The following is a 23,905-nucleotide window of genomic DNA, read 5'->3' as shown; positions in this document are numbered from 1 at the left end:
TTGGCCGGGCTGTATGTTGTATGGCGAGAGTTTAGACTCGACGAGCAAGATGATGCGTGATCGAACACACCAGCTTGAGGCCTTGGCAAGAGACCCAATCATACGTTCTACTTCTTACCTCAAGGTCCCTTCTCTGTTGCCTGGCTTAATGAACATGTCCCCTTTCTACACTTCCCCCGACCGTCGCAACCCCATACACATACCGAGAGACCGCGGTGTATCGTCATCGGAATGGAAGCAAACGAGCTCCTTTCACCAAATCACCATCGTCAGCTCAGGTTGAATTTGAATAGAATGTTTTATTGTTTTGGTAGTCCTGTTCGTTCCTCATGCCTGCCTATTGGTATACGCCCAATTGCTTATTCATAACTTTCTTGACAAAAAAGAAAATCAAAAGACAAAAGAAAACTATGGAAGAAACACGTCTGCCGACGAGAGGCAATCCAATGATTGCCCTCCTGATTATCCGACGTTGTCTTCCCATGCAGTGTAGGTATCAAGGCAAGTGTCTGCTGCTATGCTGAAAAAGTGGTGATGTGCCATGGCTCTCTTTCCTCGCCGCATTACATGTCCATGGCCTCGATGTTACCGCTTCCGTAGTGCTGGAACGCACCATATTGGTTCTCCATCTGCATCTGCATCTGGAGGCTCTGCTCCTGAGCCCAGTCATCGCCGAAGCCCTTGTAGACGGGGTCGGTGGCGGGCTTATAGCCGCTGGTGCCGACTGCAGAGCCGTAGTGGGAATAGTTGCTAGGGGGAAAGGCCTGTGCCAGCTCCTGCTCGCGCTCGTACTCACGACGCATAAGCTCCTCGTAGCCAGACATCATATACGGCTCGACTTGCGAGGTGATGGAGCTTGCCAGCCAGCGGCTGTCATCTGACTGGACTTGGGTACCGTCGAGGCTCATGACGGCGTTCTGCTGCTGCTCCTGTTGCTGCTTGTCTGCTTCCATGCGCTCATATCGGAGTCTCGCCAGCTGCTCCTCTTGCTCAAGTGTTGTGCTTGTCCATGCCAGCGACGGGTTCTCTGTGCTCGAGGTAGGGGGTGCGGCGCGCCAAATCTCAAGAAGTCGCAGCTGGTGGGGTTCTTCGGAACAGCGGAAAAGTTGAATCTGAGAAGCAGAGAGGACTGAAGGGTCGACGCCGTGCTGGCTGAGGACGGCCTCGGGAGTTAACTGCTCGGTCTGGGGAGGCTCAGAGGAGGGGCGCTGAATGGGGGCTTCTTGAGCTTGCTGACGGACAACATGGGCGGAGTGGGTGTAGTGCTGAGTGATGGAGTAGATGATGGGCGCCGGCGTTGGTGCGGGACTGGTGAGGGTGGGTTCCGGGGACTGCTTGACTTCCTCCTCTACCTTGGGCTGAACTTCAGGGTTGAAAGTTAAGTTGCGGGAGAAGAGAGTTGCGAGGTCATCTTGGACCTGCATGGTGGGGGTGAAGGAAACCATCGTGCTGCATAGAATGTTAGTAGTGGTTCACTGTTATCGGTTCATGTTCCGTGTTACTTCCGGCGCCGCCGTGGAGGGGCCATCTCCGAACAAAGCCCGGCGGGGCTCCGGGCGTGGATGATGATGAAGGGCCCGATGGCGATGGGAGTTTGTGAGAGGAGGGGGAAAAACTTACCTTTTTGATTGATGGGAATCTGGTGATTGAAAAGCCCGAAAAGGCCCTTCGTCGTAAAGCTGCTTGCTGTAGAAGTAAATCTTGTCGGGGGTGGGAGCAAAGAAGACAGAAATGTGCTGTCTTCTTGATGCTTAGTTTCTTTCTTGGCTTGGTAATCGGTTTCGGGGGTTCGGACAGTGAGTGGTAGCAGAAGAGAAGTGTTTCTTTATATTGGCTACTCTATGTAGGTACTCTCGAGTGTTTCTTCTTCTTCTTGGGATTGTTGTTGAAAGCAGAAATAAGAGCAAAAGAAACTCGAGAAAAGAGGAAAAGCGACAACGAAGAGTCACAGGAAGACAGCGGTCGAGTTGTTTCGTGAATCGGGTTCGGTACGGTGATTCCTTGGGCAGGAAGACAGCAGTAGTGGTGCCGGGGTTGGAGACTGGGTGGATGTGAAGTGGTGCAGCAAGGTCAGCGGATGCAGTGGGAGCGGGTTAGTGGTGGGGTGAGGGTTCTTCGTTGTCGCTGTTGTCGAATCTCGCAGGGGCGACGGCGGCGACACTCGGTTGGGTGTAGCAAATCGATAGTCAATGAAGTTCGTGCCAGGTAATGCGGACAGCCAGTCGTGATGATATTTTGCAAAGGGAAAAGAGTCGAGAAAGTCCAGGGTGAAAAGTGAAGATTGGAATTTTATATAGCAGAAGGAGCCACGGCCGTTTTCTGGGCGGGTAGAGGGAACCTGGAAGGAGGGGGGATAGAAGTGGAGGGCGGCAGGCACGACGCACGAGGGGGGAGGGGGAAGCCTGGCAGGGGGAAATTGCCTTAGCTAGGAAGGAGGGGTCAATTTTAGCGGTAGCGGGCAGGGTCATGACGCAGCGAGCCCAACGATGCGTTGATGGGAAGGGTAATGTGACCTGACGCTTCAGTCTCTCAGCGCACTTTCTCACTGAAGCCGGGCCCGTCTCTTGTCTCTTTTTTTTTCGTCCCATCCCATGGGATCCCGTCTCCGGTGCAGCGTCTGCATCCACACATCACCACTTTCATCACCAACCAACATTCGCACCAACCAACGCTAGCCGACCCGGCCCAAATACTCCCTCGGTCAGGCAGGAATGAATGGCTACCTGAACTATCTGTGCTTCTCAAGAGCATGGTTCGTTTGTGATTCATGTTCAATATTGTGAGAATGGCCGATGATCAGTCAAGTCGTACGTGATTTCGATACCTAGGTACGGGTACACCTCCAGTGACATTTGATCCTTGGTGTAAGGTAATGGCCATGCACACATGCCCTGACAGAGAGTCCGGCAGCAAGCGTCCAATTTGAAACATATTCTCTCCAAGATCCGCACTCCTCACCCAATGGTTCCGTGACACGATCAGTCCACACAGCTTCTGGAAGACTACGGAGGTATCAAATCAGTCTCCCGTGACACACTCGAGCCCACCCGCCATCATATGCGCACTCTGTAATACCTTTCCCACCACTTGGTATTACTTCCAGTCTTCGGCAGGATGTGGTGACGATGATCCTTCAACTCAGTGCAAATACTCAATGCCCTTGCTATTTTCCTACACTGACTGGCGCGTTTGTTGCATGCCAGAAAGTCCTCAACACTTTCCCGTCTATACTCGAGTTTCTCTAACAAAGTCTCGGGATCCCAGTCCAGTCTTCACCGCTCCTCCTCGAAACCCCGTCCCAACACTCGTTTCGCCGGATCCATCCGGGCCTGGACTCCCCTAAGTCACCGTACTATCGGTCCAAGACAATATGGGAGTCATGCCAAACGCTTCCACGATTTTCATCGTCTCTGACAGATCCCTCAAACAAGACGAAGACGACCCGATACAGATCCTGTACACAGAGAAAACGTGAAAGTCAAGCAGCTCTCCAAAAGTCAATTAATCTCAAGGCACACATACCCAGCTGGTGCAACAACTTGTTGTTCCTCCATGTGATTTTGCAATGTCTCTCTCATCCCGATAACCCCTCTATTCGTACAGCACCTGGCAGCTGCACACCACTGCAGGGTCAAGTGCGGGATGGTGGGGTTATTTTAATTCCCCTGTCAGCGTTGGTGTTCACGATGACGGGAAACCGGTCATTCCACTAGCCACACCACTTCGTCTCCAGCCACATCTTTCAAGTGGCTGGTGCCTTCCTTCCTTCCCGGCCTGGGTGGATCCACCTTCCCCCAGCTTCCCTTCCGAACCTGAGGCACCCTTGCGTCTAGCCTCGCCCGTCAACCTCGCGCAGCAACACGCAGCTCAGGTTGCCTGAAGCTCTGATCTCAAGGCTCCAGATTCCCCAATTCCAAACCACGTCCCGCCATCGTCATCCACCACCACGAGCTCTCTCCCACGACTAGACAACGTGCCTACGACACCCACTCCATCACGACTTCTTTCGACGCCCAACGAACCCTCAAGTCCTCAACACTCCCCATCCGAAGCTTTCCCCGAATACCCCAAGCTCTTCTAATTCACAATGGTAAGCTTTCCCTTGCTAGGTTCCCGGGGAATCACCACCTCCAGCGACCGGGGGTTGGCACGAGCTACGAGAACCGACCAACCCAACCTTGGCTCTATGTCTATAGCACATAACTAATATGATGCCTCTCCCGCCTTATTCAGACGTCGATAGGCACAGGTTATGACCTGAGCAACTCCATCTTCTCCCCCGACGGTCGCAACTTTCAAGTCGAGTATGCCGTCAAGGCCGTTGAGAACGGTGGCACATCCATCGGTATCCGGTGCAAGGGTGGTGTCGTCCTCGCCGTCGAAAAGATCATTGCCTCCAAGTTATGGAAGCCCAATGCCAACAAGCGTATTGCTACCATTGACAGACATCTCGGTGTTGTAAGTCATCCGTTCCCCTCCCGCAGTCAATTTACCCCTCCCTCCCCTGCCTCGATATGCATTGTAGCTTCCGAGAGTAGCTTTACCTAACCCTCACGACCTGCCTATCTGCATATCTCTCTGCTCTGTTGGCCAGACTGACAAATCAAAAGGTCTACTCAGGCATGATCCCCGATGGCCGCCACTTCGTCGACCGCGCCCGTGAAGAAGCCCGCGGCTGGCGCGACACCTTCAAGACTCCCATCTCCACCGCCGACCTCGCAGCCCGCATGGGCGGCTACCTCCAAGCTTACACCCTCTACTCCTCAGTCCGTCCATTCGGCATTACCGCCATTGTCGGTGGTTTCGACCCCTCTACCGAGACCCCCGTTGACGGCGAAGTTGGTTCTGGCCCCAAGGTCGGTGCTGGCGGCAAGGACACCACCAAGAAGCACGGTGGTCCCTTCCTCTACATGATCGAGCCTTCCGGTCTCTACTGGGGCTACTACGGTGCTGCTACTGGCAAGGGCCGTCAAGCCGCCAAGGCAGAGCTCGAGAAGCTCGACCTCGCTGATGGCGGACTGACGTTGGAGGACGCCGTTAAGGAGGCTGCCCGCATCATCTACGTCGCCCACGACGACAACAAGGACAAGGAGTTTGAGCTCGAGATGAGCTGGATCAGTGATATTGACGGCCCCACCAAGGGCCGCCACGAAGAGGTGCCCAAGGAGCTGCGCGAGGAGGCGGAGCGGTTTGCCAAGAAGTCACTCGAGGGCGATGACGACGATGACGAGGACAAGAAGGAGGACGACAAGATGGAGGAGTAGGATACCGACAGCGAGGCGTGATTGGGTCCTGGCGATGAGTAGAGCGGTGGCCTTACGACAGAATGAGACGAAATCAAAAAAAAGAAATCTGTCAAACACAACATAGGGGAAGCTGCCGCCGTTGGGGGAATGGCGTTCCAGATGACCTTTGTGTACTTGTAAAAACACCATGATGAGGGCTATGGCGGCTGGATCATAGACTAATGAGACCTGGTTTGGGCAAGACTTAGGATTGCAAGGACTTGTGTGAAGCGTGATTGTTGCTGGCGAGGTCCAAGACGAGGTGCTGGGTCAGGCGATGGCCGTTTCTTTCAGCTACCTGCACCAGCAATTTCCAGTACCTCTGTCCCACGTCATAGGTTTCTGGTGCTTTACGACCAAAGAGATGAGCAATTCCGGACACGGCCGTCTCACCCATATCGAGCCACAGGCAGAGGCACAGAAACGTGCTCCATCTCTATACTGGCTGCAAGAGGAGTATAGGCGGTCTGGGCGTCTTTTTTCCTTTTCTCTTAGTTCGAGGCGTGTAAAGTCTCCAGGAGAAGAGGAGGAAGTCGCTCAGGGGAGAGGGGGGGGGGGGGCATGCAATGTAGAGATCTCGGATCAACGCGAAGCAGCTGAGAGAGATTTTCCCATCCCGGGCAGTTTTCGCTTGCCTTTCCTTTGCCCTCGGCAGTGTGGCTCGCACTTCTGTTGCGGGTGCCGTCTCTGGCGGAGGACTTGGCGGAGGAGAGTGGCTGCCCCTCACGGCGAGAATGCGGTGTCTTTTGATACTCTTTGGTGGATGTTGCGGATCGTATATATGCCTTACCAGCTTGAGGTGAGTTGTTCACCCTTGCTCCCGGTTCTGGATCCTTATTCTTCGTCTGCGTTGTATTCTGGTGGGCACACGCAGACGCGGCGGGCTGGGATGGGAGAACCCGTACATGCCTGATCTTGGGGCGATGAGATTCGCTGCCCTGATTATGAGATAGAGACAACGCTTTATGTTTATCTCTAATGCTAGAAAAAAGTCGACGAGAAAAGACATGAAGTTGCCTGACTCGAAAAATGGTCTCAAGCCATTTTCATTCCGCCCCTATCATCACGATCCTAGGAAGCGACGAAGATGAAGGAGGGAGGGAGGAAAGGCATATTATTACCTTTATATTCACTTGAGTTGATATCAAGAGATAATCCACCCAGGTGCTTCCCTCCTATAAAGAAATAAAGAGCTACTTTGGTAAAATAGCTCATCAAGGACTTCTATCGTTGACGAGAGAGGTCGTCAATATGCGGCTTGCTAGTATGTAAACGATGCTGGTGATGGAGGCGAGACAAGGAGTCGAAACATTATGAGAAGACTGTCTATCCGATCGACCTTGTTTCCACTACTAAAATTGCACTCATCATCAACACTAGACGACACTCTCGGTCTACTCCTCGTATAGATCTCAATGGTCTGGCTCTTGCCGACTCGGAGAATAGTTTGGACGACGAGCAATCCGAGGAACAGGAGGAGCTACGTCGAGCGAACAATTGTAATTACCAGAACAACCTGCGACACGGCCGCCATTTGCCTTGGGCAACCTTGCTAGGTATAAAGAATTGACGAATGGTTGTTGATTGAGACTGTTGACTTACTCTCGTCGAACACTTAAAGTTACCGGACATTGCTACTTTTATCTATGCTATAGAGGACGGTGCTAGCTAGGACGCTCATCAACAAGAAGAAGGCTACGAATCCATGTGGTATTCCGTTTGGGATAGTGTCAGGGAGACGAGGGGCCGCGATGCTGCCACAGACGACGAAAGCACCAGGCACAGAGATGACACTGAGCACAGAGACAACACTGGTTCTGAAATGTACTTCAATTCAAACTACCAATATAAACCGTTCATCGCGCCCCAGACATTTTTCTCATGTCGAATTCCATGCCTCTTTGGTTTTCTCGCTAAATATTTGGAATCGTAAGTAAAGAATTCAAAGAAAGTTGCCGCTCTGCCGTAACCCCCAGCCAGGGTCCCCTTATCCCGTTTAAGCCTTGACAATTCTGCACACCAAGTCGGAGCCGTCGACTGAGTCGCCCTCCTTGACCTGGAGGGTCGACACCTTGCCGTTGTGCGGGGCGGAGATAACCATTTCCTAGGATTGAATGTTAGTAAACAAATTAAGATGGTAGCTAAATACGAAGCAAAACTTACCATCTTCATGGCGCTGAGAACAGCAATGGGGTCGCCCTTCTTGACATCAGAGCCCTCCTTGACACGGAGCTCAACGAGCACACCGGCCATGGGAGCGCCGACTTGGCTAGAGTCGGAGGCATCGGCCTTGGGACGGCTGACGTTCTCGACGGAAGCCTTGTTGTCGTCGACAGTAACCTGTCTGACCTCACCGTTCATCTCGTAGAACACCTCGCGCTGGCCAGTGTTCTCGCTGAGAGGACCAATGGCCAAGAGCTTGAGGATAAGAACCTTGCCCTTCTCAAGCTCGACGTGGAACTCCTCGCCAATCTCGGGACGAGACAGGAAGTACTTTGTCGGCAGGACGGAGAGATCGCCGTACTTCTGGATGAACTTCTTGTAGTCCTCAAAGACCTTGGGGTACATGACGTACGCGGCAATGTCGCACTCCGTAATGGGGCCGCCAAACTTCTTATGGAGATCGCGCTTGACCCTGGCGAAGTCGATAGGCTCAAGGGAGAGACCGGGGCGCTTGTCCAGCTTTCTGCGGCCACGGAGGGCGTCAGAGCGCAGCGGCTCGGGGAATCCGCCGTACGGTTGACCCATCAGGCCCTCAAGGAACTCGAGAACCGAGCCGGGAAAGTCAAGCTCACCCGCGCGAGCCTTGACGTCCTCGGCAGACAGCTTGTTGGAGACCATGAACTGAGCAAGGTCACCGACAACCTTGGAGGTAGGAGTGACCTTGACGATGTCACCAAGAAGGTCGTTGGCGTGCTCGTAGGCCTTCTTGGTCTCGGCCCACTGGGTACCGAGGCCAAGCTGGGAGGCCTGGAACATCATGTTGGTGAGCTGACCACCGGGAATCTCGTGCTCATACACCTCGGGGTCGGGGCCACTGAGGTGAGCCTCGAAGGGAGAGTAAAGGAGACGGAGCTGGGACCAGTAGAAGTCCAAAGCACGGACGTGACCCGGGTTCAGGCCGGTGTCGTGCTCGCTACCCTCGAGAGAGGCAATGATGGCGTTGATACTCGGCTGAGAGGTCATGCCGGACAAACTGTCGGTGGCAGCGTCGACGGCATCGGCGCCAGCCTTGGCGCAGGCGACCATGGACGCAACACCGGTACCGGCGGAGTCGTGGGTGTGGACGTGGATGGGGAGGTCGGGGTACTTGGCACGGAGAGCCCCGATCAGCTTGGTCGCAGCGTACGGCTTCAAGACACCAGCCATGTCCTTGATACCAAGGATGTGGATGTCGAGAGCAACGAGCTTCTCAGCAAGGCTGAGGTAGTACTCGAGGTTGTACTTCTTCTTGGGGTTCAACACTGTGACGTTGGTTAGCAAAAAGGAAATAAATTACGATGACAGTTTAAGAAAGGGAAACTTTACTATCCCCTGAGTAACAAATTGTCCCCTCAACGACACCACCGGCCTTGTGAACGGCCTTGATGCCGACCTCAAGCTGGTCGATATCGTTCAGGGCGTCGAAGACACGGAAAATATCGACACCGTTCTTCTTGGCCTGGTCGACGAAGTGGTCGATAGCGTTATCGGGAAGCGACGAATAGGCAACACCGTTAGCGCCACGGAGCAGCATCTGGAAGGGGATGTTAGGAACTGCCTTCCTCATGCGGCGAAGACGGTCCCAGGGATCCTCGTAGAGGAAGCGGTAGGCAACATCAAAGGTCGCACCTCCCCAGCATTCCAGAGCAAACAGGTTGCTCAGGCCGTGGCTAGTCTCCTTGGCAATGTTGAGCAAGTCGACAGTACGGACACGGGTGGCCAGCAGAGACTGATGGGCATCACGCCATGTGGTGTCCATGAGCAAAGTGCCCTTGTAGTCGCGGACAGCCTTGGCGAAGGCCTTGGGACCCTGCTCGGTGATGATTTCTCTCCAGCCCTTCTTGCAGGTGGCAGAAACATCGACCTTGGAACCGTCGTCGTTGAGGAGCTCGGGAAGGATGATGTCACCCTTGAACTTGGGCTCGCCAATTTGGCCCTTGATGCTGCTACCGTTGACGGCGACATCACCGAGGTAGGCGAGAAGCTTCTGAGCACGGTTCTGGCTGCCAATGAGGTCGAACAACTGAGGAGTGTCGTCGATGAAGGTGGTCCAGCAGTTGCCGTCAATGAAGGTGGGGTGAGTAAGGAGGGAAGCGAGGAAAGGAATGTTGGTCTTGACGCCGCGAATACGGAATTCGACAAGGGCACGGAGGACCTTTCTCCTAGCAATCTCGTAGGTGGAACCGTGGCAGGTGCACTTGACCAACATGGAATCGTAGTAAGGGGTAATGACAGCACCGGCGAAACCGTTACCACCGTCGAGACGGACACCGTTGCCACCAGCGGAGCGGTAGACCTCAATCTTTCCGGTGTCAGGCTGGAAGCCCTTGGCGGGGTCTTCAGTAGTGATTCTGCACTGAATGGCGAAACCTCTGGTGGAGATGCGGTCCTGGGTCAGACCAAGCTGCTGCAGGGTGGCACCGGCAGCGATCTGGATCTGAGCGGCCACGATATCGATACCCGTGATCTCTTCCGTGATGGTGTGCTCGACCTGGATACGGGGGTTGATCTCGATAAAGTAGTATCTGTTCTGCTGGTCGACCAAGAACTCAGCGGTACCGGCGTTGCGGTAGTTGACCGACTTGGCCAGCTTGACGGCGTCGTTGAGAATGGCATCGCGGACGTCAGAGGGAAGATCCTTGGCGGGGGCGATCTCGACGACCTTCTGGTGACGACGCTGGACGGAGCAGTCACGCTCGTACAGGTGGACAATGTTGCCGTGGTTGTCACCGAGAAGCTGAACCTCAATGTGCTTGGGCTTGTCCAAGAATCGCTCGACGAAGACTGTGCCGTTGCCGAAGGCGGACTTGGCCTCGGAGGTGGCTCTCTCAAAGTTCTCCTTCAGGGTCTCCTGGTCGCGGACGACACGCATACCACGACCACCACCGCCGTAGGCAGCCTTGATGATGATGGGGAAACCATATTGATCGGTGAAGCTCTTGACCTCCTCAAAGGTGGCGACGGCGCCTTCGGTACCGGGAACGACGGGGACACCGGCAGCGATAGCGAGGGTTCGGGCAGAGACCTTGTCACCGAGCGAGTCAATGACATCGGCGGAGGGACCAACGAACTAAGAAGGCACATCGAGTCAGTAGTGTTATCAGATTTTAGGGGGAGATTTTAGCGGGATGTCTCACGATCAGACCGGCCTTCTCGACGTTGCGAGCGAACTCGGCGTTTTCTGAGAGGAAACCATAACCTTTTGGCGGTGTGTTAGTGTCTTGACCACAGCATCTAGACAAGATGCGTTTTCTTACCAGGATGGATCATTTGCGCGCCGTGCTCGACGGCAATCTTGATAATCTCGTCTCCAGCGAGATAAGCACCGACCGGGGTGTACTGGCCGCGCTTGCCAATGACGTATGCCTCATCGGCCTCTGTGGAACGCGGGTTAGAAGGGTGCTTTGGGAAATGTTCAAAGGCTAGATGGGGGCTTACTCTGTCTGTGCATGGAGAGACGGTCCTCATAACTGTCAGGGAGTTAGTATGTAGAGCTTGGGGGTTGCCCAGGTGGTGCGCTGTACCTGAAGACTGCGATGGTGTGCAGCGAAAGCTCGTGGGCCTGTAGAGAGTCAGCGCTGGGTCTTCTAGCGCCAGGACGGCCGTGTTAGTTGGAAGAAGTTGGGTAACATACTGTTCTGAAGATCTAGACACATTCCAACGTAAGCATCACTGTTTCTGAAGCATCACCTGAGCTGGAACAAGAATCAACATACACGAATGGCTAGAAGGTGGTGGTGGTTAGCTTGCGTGAGTCAGGAGCTTGGCTGGATGGAAGCACTTACGAATTTCACCACGGTTGGCCACTGTAGAGGGGTAAAAGACAAAGGGTCAGCATAGTTCTTGGATCCAGATCCAATAGCGCGAGAAGCCAGGGGGAGAGAATCCAATGGCCTCTCGAGAGAGCTGCGACTCACCCAAGATCTTCTTCAGGTGCATGATGCTCGAGTTGGCGCGGATGTGGTGGATGGTCTGGGGGTCCTTCTGGACCTCCTCAACGTCGCCGTCCTCGAAGACATCGTTGAAGGTGACCTGTGTTTGAGCCATATTGGGCGGTTGTGTGTGTGTGTGTGTGAAGAGAGGACAGGAAGGAAGAAGAGGAAGGCCGAACGGATTCAGAAGCTACGACGGCCCGTATTTGAATGGACCGAGGAGCAGGGGAAGCTGTTGAGGTCTCAGTTGCGAGACAATTGCGTCGGGGTGTCGGTTGGCGGGGTGGTTTGGTCTGGGTAACTTTGGTTTGGGTTGGTGGGGTTATCTCCCAGGTCTCCCAAGCTTTAAGCCGGTCTAGGTCTGGGTCCAGGGCCGGTTCGGACGTGCCGCTGGGTTTGGACTTCTGCCGCCTGGCTTTTTTTTTTCTCCTCAGGTGCAGATCAGGCGCAGCAGGATGCGGCGGCGCGGGTACAAGGCCAGGGGTGACTGATGAGCCGAAGACCGAAGTTTGAAGCGCGCAACTGTTGTTGTTGCTTGTGCTGCTGTGACTGCTGGTTTGTGGTTTGCGGTGGTATGTGGGCTGCGGAAGTTGAGCCGAGGGGGTATCGATTCGACACGAGAGGTGAAGATTAAGAGCCGAGGGGTAGCTCTGGGAGGGGAGCTGCTGCTTGTCTTCTCTACCGGGGAGAGAGAGAGTAGGGAGGAGCTTCGATGACAGGCGAGCACAGCTCTACTCTATTAACACCCGTCCGACCGAGAGGGACAGAAAGTGGGTGTCGGTGGTGGGGGGGTATGACGGTGGTGGATGCGAGTAGGTACGGATGGTTGTTGAGTGGTATCTTATGGAGGAGCACAAACAACGAAGCAAAGCAGCTGACAGCAACTACAGCAAGTATGGTAGAGAGCCAGCAAAAGAGGTGGAAGCACGGAGGACGAGAAGAGGAAGTGAGAAAGGACGGGATGAACTGGAAGCTTGAGGGACGAGGGGATTTATTGTAATTTGAAAGCTGGGAGCTTGTGAGTAGCTGTGTCAGGGCTCGCTCGATACATGTATCAATGGATGGGCTGGTTCCCCCCGTCTTCACAACTCTGTTGTGCTTCGGCTGTAAGTAGATACTTGGTGTAAGACTGAGGTGTAGCAGTAGTCACAGTCTCATGGTAGACAGCCCCTGGCAAACATTCTTTCGTCCAGAGTGCGTAACGGGCCATGATCTGTGATTAGTAGGTACACCCCAGCTTAGACCGAATAATGGCAGACAGAGATAGACCAGACCAGGCCAGGCCAGATCCATCCGCCCATGTCCACCGTCCACCCTCAGTCACAGTTCAGACCAAGCCAATCTTGGTGTTGCAGATGGCCGGAGTGACTTGCTCAACGGCAGGGAACCCGCGACGACGATGCTGTAACTGGAGACTGGAGGCTGGCGGCTGGAGCTGGGATTGAGTGACATGGCAAGAAAAGAGACGGAGAGCGAGGGACTTGTCCACCCTTCGGTGTCATGAAGGAGGGAACCTTGTCTTCAGCTGCTAGCGCCAAAGTAAAGTATTTTCTGAGGGTCGTCTGTACCGGTGTACTTCCATGGATGCAATTCACAGCCAGAGATGCAAGAGGGACGCGTTGCAGACGCCGCTGGGACGGTGAAGATTTGGCTCAGACGGAGCATAGGATGGTGGTGGGATGGATGGATGGATGGATGGAGGGGAAGAAGAGGGGGAGGGGTGAGACCGCGGAACATGTACAAAGGTACCGAGATACAAGGTACATCCATACCTAGATACCTAGGCAGGTAGGTAGTTTTCCCCCCTTCCCTTCCTGCCCCCCTCGTCCACTGACACTCCTCGATTGTGGTAGCTGCCCTGTCTAGGACAGGAGCTTAGGCCACTCTGCGATGTAAGCTGCACTACTCAAACAGCCGCTTTGTCGCGGCAAGAAGGACAAGAGAAAAAAAAGAAGGAGCCTCCAGAGAGTCCAGAGGGGGAAAGAAGAGACCCAAGAAAGTCACCCCCGAACGCTATTAGGTACACGATATGCCAATCAACCACCAAGACGATGACTGGACCGAAAATGACATGCCATAACATGCAATGGAATGTCTCCCCGGCATTCGGCTTCTCGATGTTCATCTCCCATGTCCCCCACCTGACTGACGACAACGGCGGCATGGCATGGCTGATCCTCGCACTTGGGATGTCTGCAGTCCACCGCCTCGCCTTGCTGCCGTCCTTGGCATTAGGTTGAGACGGATGCAGAGCAATGTCACTCAAGTTCCATTTCCAAATGCCTTCAACTTGATGACTCCATCTTGAAGAGGAAAGTTGATGGAAAGGCCCGACAACCTGCCAAGGATCAAGGTGCGACAGGTACCCGTATCCAGTATCCATACTGCGTAGGAAACGTCCATGGGAGACCAACCTGAGATGCTGATACCTCTTGGCTCTGCAATGCCCCCGCGAGAGAAACGCCGTGAGAGTCTGAGAAGAAGGACGCCTGCCCTGAGAATAGCAGCAAGACCCCCAATCCCCGCCCATCCCTGACCGAGATCTGTTTCCACCGGCTCCAGCCTCCGTCTCCGTTTATTAGGTCGTCTCCAGCCCGCCGGCGCCTTGACCGCAGCTCCTGAGACGATTGGTGAGGATAGCCAAGAGATCTACCTTCAACAGAAACGACCCCCAAAGAAACACTGTTATCTTTAGAATATGGAACAGCCTCATAGTGAACATGGCAAACCAGAAGAACCTCACGAGAGGCGTCTACCAGGACCCTCAAACACAAGGCCTAGATCTGAAGAATGCAGCCAGCAGTAACAGAAAATAAATAAATATTCTAAAAGTAAAGAAAGATTGGCGGGGTCGCAAAACACCGCTAGACAAGAAGGAATTGACCAACCAGAGCCTGCCGATACAAACAGCTCTACTCCGGTTGACTAACGGTTTCTCGAGGTGACTACTTCAGGACGGGGTTAGTGACATTGCCGGCATGACAAGTGCCTGCTGTCTGTCTATGGGCAACATGGGAAACAGCAGACAAGCACTTTCAACCGATACAAGCAATAAGTGCCTATGCTCGTTACGAGTTCTCAGGAAGCAAGACAGATTGGCACCGACAGCATCCTGTGCAAACAAATGCAAGTTAACAACTGGACTTGCCAATTCAATGAACATCAGTATGGAAAGCACCCCAGGTAGTAAAATGTACCTTGTACTTCGCGCTTGTACTTCGCGCCTGCCTTTTTTATCTTTTTGTTGAAGGTAGGTACGGGTGGTGGCGCCTGTCACAAGGCAATACCGCAATTACCATGAGCAACTAGCGGCAGGCACTGCACCTCACTCTTTCCTTCCTCAGTGCTCTCGGCTTCCCTTCCACCCTCAGGTACCTTGTAAGTTACCTTACCCCAAGTTGCCGTCTACCATGTCACATCAACTCGTCAACTCCCGAAAGAAAAGCAAAACATTCGGCAAACTTCGCGATGCCACGAGCACTTCACGGCTTCACGAGAATAACCTCATGGGTCTTCCGGGCCTCTTGACTGCCGAAGCCGAGGATAACACGGCTTTGCGCCGTGTCCTTCGGGCGTCCGCGTCTTGAAACCAGCACCACTGCCACCAAATCACCACAACTACCGGCTACTCCCTTTTTGCTTCGGGACAACTCGACGCGATATCAGCCTTTGATGGATAATCTTTCACCTGCTCGTCAACTCGTCCCTGACCTTTTTCGCCCTTTCTGCCCCGCGGTCCAATCCATTGCACAATGCGGGGTGACTTTCACAGGGTTCATCCGTCCGGCGCGTCATGCTGTACTCGTGCCCCTTTATCATTGTTCCCGAGGCGTGTGCTAGGTACCGCTTACAGCCTACGGCAACGAGAGAGCAAAGGAGACCGAAGATATCGTCGACCTCGGTTTCTTGCCCCGAGGGACATGGCGGCGGCTTGACGGGTCACGGCTGCGTGCCCAGGAACGACGACAAGGCAGGCCACGCCGACCTTGGCCCGGCCTGGCTATCCCACCTAGCCGCCAACCAACCTCCGCCCACACTTTCTGTTCTTCAATTAGGGGGATGGACATCACCACATGTGCAACAGGCCAGCAATACGGACGAGGCCACACGGGGGGTATGGAAGCGCACCACCCCCCAGACCCTCCAGGTTCTTCTCAATCTTGACAAAACCACGCATCTCCATAAATTACTTGAGCGTTATTCCCGGTCCACTAGTCAGATCTCTCCCACTACCAACTCCAATCTCGCATTATTGGTTACATGAGTTATCTGGGCTGTCCTAGATTCCTAGACCACCTTCGGATCGACTTTACAACGTCTTTGAAACGACAACGACGACGGAGGGTTGGAAACGTCAAATCAGTATAGATGCAAGTCTTCGCATCAGCCATCTGATTCTCGACTCATCACACCGCCAAGGTGCCATGCTGGATCTCACTTGCGCTGCAAGTTCAAGGGCGACTCGGCCAGATTATCCTACGCAGCTAAGCCCGGACTACTGGGTAACCTACGATCCAAGACTCTTGGCCCCCCCATCTGCAACAAGGCTATTTTTTTCTTTCCGTTTCCTCTTTCTGCCCCCCCAGATCGCGCAAGCACCAAAGCGGCGTTGGCAAGGCCGCAAAGCGCGAAGGAGCGAGAAAATTTGACATGAAATTTTGGAAATAAGCCCACCATGAGATGAGGATGACATTCAACCCAGATCTGGATACTCCGACCTCGGCTGGTCCGGCATTTGGGCATTCGAGCTTCTTGGTCAAAGAAACTGCGCACGTCTACTCACGGCGTATCTTCAGTCCGCCACCAAATCAGCGCGTGGATGTCGATGGTAATAGCAATTAGCGATGGCTTCATGACATGCTGCGACATTTATCTCACCTGGCTGGCCCCCCCTTTCCTTCTTTAGGAGGAAAGGGTCAGCCAGCTTGCGTGATCGGCCTCTGTGTGACTCTTCCAGGTCCGGATATCACAGGTTATTTGAGGCATACGCCGTCTGCGTACCCGCCCTGCACCCCACGATTAATCACGCCGGACTCCAGCACATGCGCGGTCCCAAAAGCGAAGATGGATCTGCACTCGGCCGGCCGTCCGGCGAGATCTGCGGCCTGTACAAGACTCCAAGTGCCAGCAGCGAGGGAGGGGAGTGGGGGTCATCATGTCGGTGCTCTCGCAGTTTCGGAGAGGGCCACCATGTCACCATGCCACCATGCCATGGTGGTGCCGTATACAGTATCCTCGACTCTCGCGGCTTTTTGGTCCAGAGGAGATGAGACGACACCCTATTTTTTGACTCATCGAATTTAGCTCACCCTGTACTGTCTCCGGCCCCGGCCCTGGCCCTTGAAACTATGCGCGATTCGCCCGAAATAGGAGGGCTCCGCTCCGCTCCGTCCGTCAGGGACGTCAACTGAGGCCCAGAAGAGCGGTTGATTTGGATCCTTGATGCGCGGAAGAAGAAGACGACAGGACCATTTTTTTTCTTTGGTTGTAAGGACTTTGAGAGTTCGGGTCAGAGCCCCGAGAACCGCTGGCCCACAGTCAAAGCACCGTCAAGACGACGACAGCCTCCGTGCCCATTTTCATTCGCCTGCGGCTCGCCATTACTGCTACCCACCTTATTCAGGTCCATGTGGTAGTACCTTAGTCCAGGCTGCTTGCTTGGCTTGCGGACCTTAACCCTTTGCTGCCAAGCACATCACTTTGACTTTTCACGATTCAGAGCTGCCACACTTGCCGGGTTCCAGAAACAGTTCGCTGTTCTATTCTACGACTTTGCGGGCCGCAATGAAGAGGCTCGTCCCCGAGTGTTTCCCCGGGGAATCAGGGTCCGTTTCCGAAAAGCAAAACAACAATGCAAGGTGATGGTACAGAACCGCCAGCTACCGTCCGCCGCGGCTGGGCAATGCCACGTTATGCCACGCTATGCTGTGCCGTGCTGTCGACGGGGATTCCTTCCCGTCAAGACCTTACCACAGCCGTGGGCTCATGACAAGCCCTCGGCGCTCTTTTCACATCAAACTCGAACATCCCCCTCTGCGTCGTTATTATGTTGGCGAGGGCCTTTCCACACCCAGCCAGCAAGTGTCTTCCGCCTCGTATCGCCCCCTTTCCAAGCTTCTCCCTCTCCCTCGAGTGAGGGTTCACACTTATTTGCCGACAGCCTCCTTGACCTTGGTCTCGACCTTGGCCTCGATGGCATCAGCCTTCTTCTGAACAGTCTCGAACGCGTCCTTGGTTGCGGAAGCCTCCTTTCCTCCCCAGTAGTTGTACTGCATGTAACGGTATCCCTGGGTAAGCTGGGCGCCCTCGTTGATGAAGTGGCACATGAAGAGGAGGTAGTTCTTGGGCGAGACGGCGAGGGAGTAGCGCATGAAGGTGGCAGAGTAGATGCAGAGAGCACCCGTCATCTGGCCGGAAATCCTACAAAAAGGAGATGGTGTATCAGCATCTTATCTTGTCCGAGGAAGCGGATAGCGGGGAGACGAGGAAGGATTCGACGTACAGGTCGGGTGACTTTTGGGTGTCCATGACAGCGGCCAGAGGGATACCAAAGTTAGAGACGGGGCCCCAGAAGTCTGTGGTGCATAACGGGTTAGCTTGCCGTCCAGAGTCCATCTTGAAGCTATCGCGAGCGGCCGGCACCGGAGTATCGTGGTCCGTAAGCGCCGGGGGTCTGGAGGGGGGCGGTCCGGCACGCCAATCGCGACGGATTCGATCAAACGAGCTGCATCAATGATTGTCCGGGACTCGAGGATGCCATGCGATAGCTGGTGATAGCTTCAAGCAAGCTCCCTTTTCCCATTTGCTGTGTGGGATAATCCCCGCTAACTCCGGACAACGGAGCTGCGAGAGAATGAAAAAAAATTCGAGCGCGGGCAAAAACGTACGGGTAGAGCAGACATAGTCCGACACAGGGTTGGACCTGATCTTCGCGTTGATCGCCTTGACAATAGCAGCCATTTTGAATATGGTGTTTGTGGTTTGGAAAGGGATTATCGTGAAGGGGCAATTGGCAAGAGGTTGGTCGGAGAGTGGAAGAGGCGGCGGCGGACAGTTTTCCAGGTTTGGATCGCGAAATTGTTGAGAGGCAGAGGCGATGACCAAAGCTCATTCCTCCCTCTGCAGACAGACACTGCTGCTGCTGCGGCGCTCCGAAATTTCGCGGGCGCGGACTGGACGTGCACTCTACGCTGGCACACTGTCTGGCACACTCCCGCGCACCTTAATCGGACGGGACGGGGACTCGCAACGGGCGCCTCTGTACTGGCTATTACAGTGCTGAAGGTGCTGTGGCTTCCATGCTCCCGGGAATAAAAGGTGGGCATCAAACGGAAATGGTAGAGAAGAAAGGGTCATGATTGGATGGAATTTCCAGGTCCGTTTGGGGGAGGAAGGTGAGCTGTGATGACTAAGGTTGCTTACCTCATATTTGAAGGTGAAGTGCGAACCTCGGAAGGATGAGGATGAGGTTGGTGAAAGCCATTATGCATGGTCAACTAAGGACAGAAAGACCTTGATGATTCTGGGGTACAACACTGCTGCGCATTTCTCGAGGTGTCCATCTTGCGTGTACGAGAGATGACAGAGCCTCAAGGGGTGCTGTTTCCAATGCCGGTTTTTGACCTTAAGGTGGTTGACATGAAGAAGAATTAACTGATTCATCAAATTGATTTGAGAACAAGAAAGAGAATACAAATCGTCCACCCCCGTCCACTCTCTCTGTTGTTGTTTTTTCTTGCTCCTGCTATCAGAGTAGCTCGACCAATCTTATCCGGAAGAGATAGGTAGTTCAAAGACAGCCAAGGAATCTAGACCAGGACTGCCGGAGTGGTGGATCGATGTTTGGACGGATCTCTGCGGACTGAACCGAACATCTCGCATTGGAGCGGATGGAGCCGCCGATTGGGGGGGGGGGGGGTGGAAATGCCATTATCAGCCTATTTTTTGTAATCTTTTTAACTACACCGCATACCTAACAAATCATGGGGAAGTGTTTGCCTGATACGATTCAGTAATGTTAAAGATTTGGATAAGGTACCTACCTATGCTGAGGCAAATGGTAGATCTGTCGTTCGTGAGCGTGAAGTGTAGGTAGGCCATGGATCATGAAATTAGAGCCCCCCAATTTGACGCGATATCCGTCTCTCGTCTAGTTACTGGAGCCTGGCGCTTATGGAATCAGTTGTATGGGAGTCTTCCCCATGTTTGTATTGTAGATTGAGGGGAGCGGGTAAGGCTGACGGATTGGTGCGGATGCCGCATGCGAACCCCCGTCCTCCTTTCTGCCAACATGTATCGGTTCTGCACCGCTTCGGTTTCAGGCTGTAGCTCCTTTACGGGATGCACATGTGCACGTTATCTTACACAATAGCTTACATTCAGTCTAGACTCACAAAGCCGCGGATGAGGTGGAGGAACCCGGGGCTTGCCGGGGTAAAGGAAAACGCGGGGAAGAAGCGGGATGGTGTTTCTCGGGGATACTTCGTGTGGAGTCCGGGATGTTCGTTTGCGGGCTGACGCATGGTGAAGAAGGGGGTTCGGACGAGATGGCTCGGGGTAGATCTGGGGTTTCGGGGTTGACTGCTCTTCTGTTTTGCTTTAGTCGCTCTTTGTTTCTTTGTATCTGCTGCCGTTGTTAGGGGATGGGACATCATCGGGTTCGTAGCCGGGGAGGTGTAAGTTTGGTAGAGGTAGCTCGGGAGTGTACCGGCGGGTTCCCGGATTTTGTTCCGAGTAAGGTTGGGCAATGGAAAGGTGTCCATCTTGATAGACCATTCAAATTGAGAGTAAAGGTAAGTTTCTAAGTGATGTGTTTCTCTGCCGGGTTTGTGAGGTCCAGCTGGGTTGAGCACATGGTAGTGAATGCTCGTTGACCAGGGCTAGCTTGCTTGTGTTATCAAGGTATCAAGCATATTGTGAAGTATTTAACTAGGTTTCCCCACGAGGGTTCATCTGCCTACGCTTTATGACCTCGATAGACCTAAAGATAATTCTCCATGGGGGCCAAACGTTCAGATGGTGATTTCGGGATGGGACATTCAAATTGCTCTCTAATATCTAATACATCACAGAGCATGATCAATGGACCGTTATCTGTTGGCCTGTCACTTTCAAGGCCCGGTTTATCAAAGATTTTCAGATCAACCTGAACCTTCTCCTTCCATTATCAACTTGAAAAAAGGCAGAGAAACCTCACTTTACTTGTTATCTTCCACGTCAGGTCTATAAAGAGAATCTCTGCGCTTCAGCGGTGGTTTTCCAGAACACTACAACCTCAAGGGCCTCTTTAGCGCTTACCTGTGGCGGAATCAAGCTTATGGGGCATGATGTATTGGTGTTTAATATCTTATAGCAAGGCATCATGCGCAATCTCTCTCTCAGATGTGTGCTTGAAGTTGAGGTTGGAAGCTGGAAGTCAAAGATCGAGAGACTCTAGGTTCCATCTGCTTCGTCTCATCATCAGACGAATACGTCGATAAGAATGACTTGAAGTTATGAATGAAGGATTAAAAAGGAGGTGAAGCTGCCTTGAATAAGGTGGGAAATAAGGTCACCTGAGCGAACATTGCATTACTCTGCCAACAAGCTATGGCTTTGGCCAGGCCATCCTACCAATCCCCAGGAAGTGAGTGTATGTCAACCCCAGCCTTGGGGACCGTGGCAAGCCTTTTTGTATGACGCGAATGATTGGTAAGTAGAGTCTGAACATTCGCTCAACGATTTCAGACCTTGAGGTACTTAGTATAAAGGTCATTGCCAATAAATACGCTTTGACAAATGTACGCCAGCCCCGTGTGAAGTCGAAGTTGTCAGCACATGGTTATACTAGGGAAGGCGTTGGGAAAAAATGTTTTCTATGACTTTCCGCCAATGTGTCACTTTCTCTTTGGCAGAATGGAACCACCATGTCAACACTTAAAATTGTTCCGTTTGCGTCCGCACTTATCTGTTCTACGAATATAAAGCGAACCTGGTTGAGGAGTAGTGCTAGAATTCTTCTTCCTAAGAGGATGCTGTCGAAGCATCATGCTCTTGCCATGACGGTCGCAGGAATGCGATCAAGACTGACCATTCTGTTAGATTCCTTAGATGTGGCTAGTAGGAAAGGGTTTCATTCATACATAGGTCTGGTATGCCGTGAATGAATCCGGCAGTGAACCATGCCTTTGAGCGCTGTTCGCGGCATCACGTGGTAATACTCGATAATTGAGAGGAGAGGCCGAACGTTAGCCTGTGAGCGTGATAGTCTTTCTTGAGTAGGTCCTTGGGATAGAGGTTTTGGGTTTATGCTATCTTGCCTTGATAAGACTTCGAGACCAACGACTATGAGGTTTATCATATGTCATTGCTTTTATTATACAAAGTATTAATACCAAAGAATATCTAGGGGAAAGATGAGTAGAATAAGGAGGAAAGACATATAGAAAGAACTTAGTGACTTTGTCTGAAGTTACAGCTCAGAAGCTATGTAAACCTTTGTTTCTATTATTAGCAGAAGAGCATTCATCTTATCTCTAGTGTTCTAAGGATACCTTATAAACTAAGGAAATCGTTCTCGCAGCGTTCTCGCAGCCTCGGCTCGCCATCGGCAGTGGCTGCCAGATTTCGAGAAGGCCCACACGTGTCGACAGCCTCATCCCATCTTCGCTCCTTCCCTCCTCAGCACCCCTCGCGTCAAACCCAGGCAGGCAGCTGGACTTATATTCAGGTCGAGGTCGTCATTCATCAACCAAGCCCAATCGATCCCCATGGTCGAGCGGTATAACGCCCTGGTCCGTTAGTAAAGAACTTGGTATGAAATCTCGAGAAGTCAACGGATGGAGGATTTCGTAGGGGCGCAGTTCGATTTACGGACTGCGCACCCGAGCTTTTGCTTTTTCTACCCTCTTGCCCTTTTTGATGTCTCCCATCCCACGAATGCAACTGACTAGGCAGCTTCTAATTGACCCGGAAATTACCTGCCCGGGGTCGAGCATCCTTTTGACGATATTGGGAGCAGCTGTTCAAGGAAAGAAGCTGACGATCAATGTTGTTCACCGCATGGCATTATCTTCGTCTACTGTACTACGACTACACGATTCCGTAGACATCCTCTTCCATCACAGCTTGGTAGCGCCAGCATTGCCATCCACCTCACCAAACAGCGTCATGAAGGCACCGTGGACCTCGTCAGTCAAGTCGCTCGCCTGCAAGCTGCGGCCCTTCTTCAGGAAAGCACGCCTGGAGCATTCCTATAAGCAATCATCAGCCACTAATTCATCCATTATCTCAGCAACGAACACCCAACTTACCCTCGTGATAGCGCTTCCTCCAAAAGCAGCAAGCCTAACCAACTCATCCTGCTTGATCGTTTCGCCGCCCCTATCCCACAACCCCTCAAGATACGCATGCCTCCACCCCAAAAACGTCGCTATCGACCCCGTAAGCGTATCACCCTGCCCACCGCTCCTCTTCAACCCGCCCTGCAGATCAACAACCAACGTATCCCTCCCATTCGAAATAAAGTCCTTGGCCCCCTTCTGCACAATAGTCACCCCCTCCAACGCCCTCGCCAGCGCCTCGACCTTGGCCGTCTCCTTCTCCTCCCCACCACCACCCGCCTGCTCTTTCACCTTCCCCTCATCGACCTCGAGCGCCTTACAAAGCCGCGAGAACTCGACGACGTTGGGCGTCAACACGGCCAGCTCGTATCCCTTTACCAGCCCGGGATCCTTTTGCACGACGAGCAGCGCGTCGGCGTCAAGGACCAGCGGGATCGAGCGCTCGCGGGCGGCGCGGATGACGCGCGCGACGGTCTCCTGCATCAGCGGGTCGCGGCCGAGTCCGGGCCCGATGACGAGAACGTGTAGGCGGGCGAGCATGTCGATGATGGGACCCGAGATCTTCTCCGAGTCCGTTGCTGCGGCTTCCGCCGCGTCTGATGGGGTTTGGCGCATGAGGGGGTGGACCATCAGGTTTGGCGAGTATGTTTTAATCACTGAAGCCGCGCCGGGGGTGCAGATTACGTGGGACTGTGGTTCCAGTTCTCAGCTCAGTACATCATGAGGCATCCCGCGTTGCCCTGATGAAGCCGGTACGTGAGAGACCGGGGCCGGACAAGACTGGACTTACCATATCGCATCCTAGCCTGGCACTCGCCATGGCTGAAAAGTACGGCGCGCCCGTGTAATCGACACTGCCACCGAGAACAGCGACGCGGCCCAGTTGTCCTGGTCGTAAAGTGTAAGTAAGAGAGAAGAGCTTCAACCATCACATCGGGACTTTGAACCATGCAATCACCTTTGTGGAACTTCTCCAACATGGGCGGAATCATCCGCTGCACCCGGCCGAGAACATCTTTCGTTGCCGCAGACATTTCCGGAGTTCTAGAGTCAGATGACATTATGAGGTTGTATTATTCACAGAGTACGGTTGAACTTGGGTAGTTGTGCGAGGGGCAATAAGTTAAGTTGACGTTGGGAGCTCTGACAGCCAGATGATGTCACC

The 23,905-nt window shown here is 53.4% G+C and overlaps 7 protein-coding genes across 7 annotated transcripts; 2 read left to right on the top strand and 5 right to left on the bottom strand.

Annotated features, from left to right (window-relative positions):
- Window positions 1–563: 563 nt before the first annotated feature.
- Window positions 564–1,445, bottom strand: CCOS01_12150 (uncharacterized protein; the record flags this gene model as incomplete). Its single annotated transcript, XM_060460299.1, has 1 exon — window positions 564–1,445. The coding sequence occupies one exon, from the start codon at window positions 1,443–1,445 to the stop codon at window positions 564–566; it is 882 nt and encodes a 293-aa protein (XP_060309242.1).
- A 2,642-nt stretch (window positions 1,446–4,087) lies between these two features.
- CCOS01_12149 (proteasome A-type and B-type) lies at window positions 4,088–5,264 on the top strand (the record flags this gene model as incomplete). Its single annotated transcript, XM_060460298.1, has 3 exons — window positions 4,088–4,090; window positions 4,234–4,458; window positions 4,611–5,264. The coding sequence occupies 3 exons, from the start codon at window positions 4,088–4,090 to the stop codon at window positions 5,262–5,264; spliced, it is 882 nt and encodes a 293-aa protein (XP_060309241.1).
- A 2,017-nt stretch (window positions 5,265–7,281) lies between these two features.
- On the bottom strand, window positions 7,282–11,534 carry CCOS01_12148 (pyruvate carboxylase; the record flags this gene model as incomplete). The annotated part of the gene is made up of 10 exons (XM_060460297.1): window positions 7,282–7,389; window positions 7,449–8,749; window positions 8,814–10,557; window positions 10,625–10,686; window positions 10,745–10,864; window positions 10,926–10,957; window positions 11,012–11,049; window positions 11,204–11,211; window positions 11,273–11,293; window positions 11,405–11,534. 10 exons carry the CDS (start codon window positions 11,532–11,534, stop codon window positions 7,282–7,284), a joined length of 3,564 nt encoding a protein of 1,187 aa, XP_060309240.1.
- A 563-nt stretch (window positions 11,535–12,097) lies between these two features.
- Window positions 12,098–12,712, bottom strand: CCOS01_12147 (uncharacterized protein; the record flags this gene model as incomplete). Its single annotated transcript, XM_060460296.1, has 2 exons — window positions 12,098–12,542; window positions 12,657–12,712. 2 exons carry the CDS (start codon window positions 12,710–12,712, stop codon window positions 12,098–12,100), a joined length of 501 nt encoding a protein of 166 aa, XP_060309239.1.
- Window positions 12,713–13,470: 758 nt separating this feature from the next.
- CCOS01_12146 (uncharacterized protein) lies at window positions 13,471–13,659 on the top strand (the record flags this gene model as incomplete). Its single annotated transcript, XM_060460295.1, has 1 exon — window positions 13,471–13,659. One exon carries the CDS (start codon window positions 13,471–13,473, stop codon window positions 13,657–13,659), a length of 189 nt encoding a protein of 62 aa, XP_060309238.1.
- A 3,906-nt stretch (window positions 13,660–17,565) lies between these two features.
- Window positions 17,566–18,379, bottom strand: CCOS01_12145 (uncharacterized protein; the record flags this gene model as incomplete). Its single annotated transcript, XM_060460294.1, has 3 exons — window positions 17,566–17,839; window positions 17,922–17,994; window positions 18,307–18,379. 3 exons carry the CDS (start codon window positions 18,377–18,379, stop codon window positions 17,566–17,568), a joined length of 420 nt encoding a protein of 139 aa, XP_060309237.1.
- Window positions 18,380–22,518: 4,139 nt separating this feature from the next.
- CCOS01_12144 (carbohydrate kinase) lies at window positions 22,519–23,801 on the bottom strand (the record flags this gene model as incomplete). Its single annotated transcript, XM_060460293.1, has 4 exons — window positions 22,519–22,650; window positions 22,711–23,430; window positions 23,531–23,628; window positions 23,699–23,801. The coding sequence occupies 4 exons, from the start codon at window positions 23,799–23,801 to the stop codon at window positions 22,519–22,521; spliced, it is 1,053 nt and encodes a 350-aa protein (XP_060309236.1).
- Between the last annotated feature and the right edge of the window lie 104 nt (window positions 23,802–23,905).

The sequence above is a fragment of the Colletotrichum costaricense genome, assembly GCF_030867565.1.
Source record: "Colletotrichum costaricense strain IMI 309622 chromosome Unknown Scaffold_14.1, whole genome shotgun sequence".
Classification (NCBI taxonomy): domain Eukaryota; kingdom Fungi; phylum Ascomycota; class Sordariomycetes; order Glomerellales; family Glomerellaceae; genus Colletotrichum; species Colletotrichum costaricense.
Note: the sequence above shows the minus strand (reverse complement) of the source record. Positions and strands in the feature narration are given on the sequence as shown.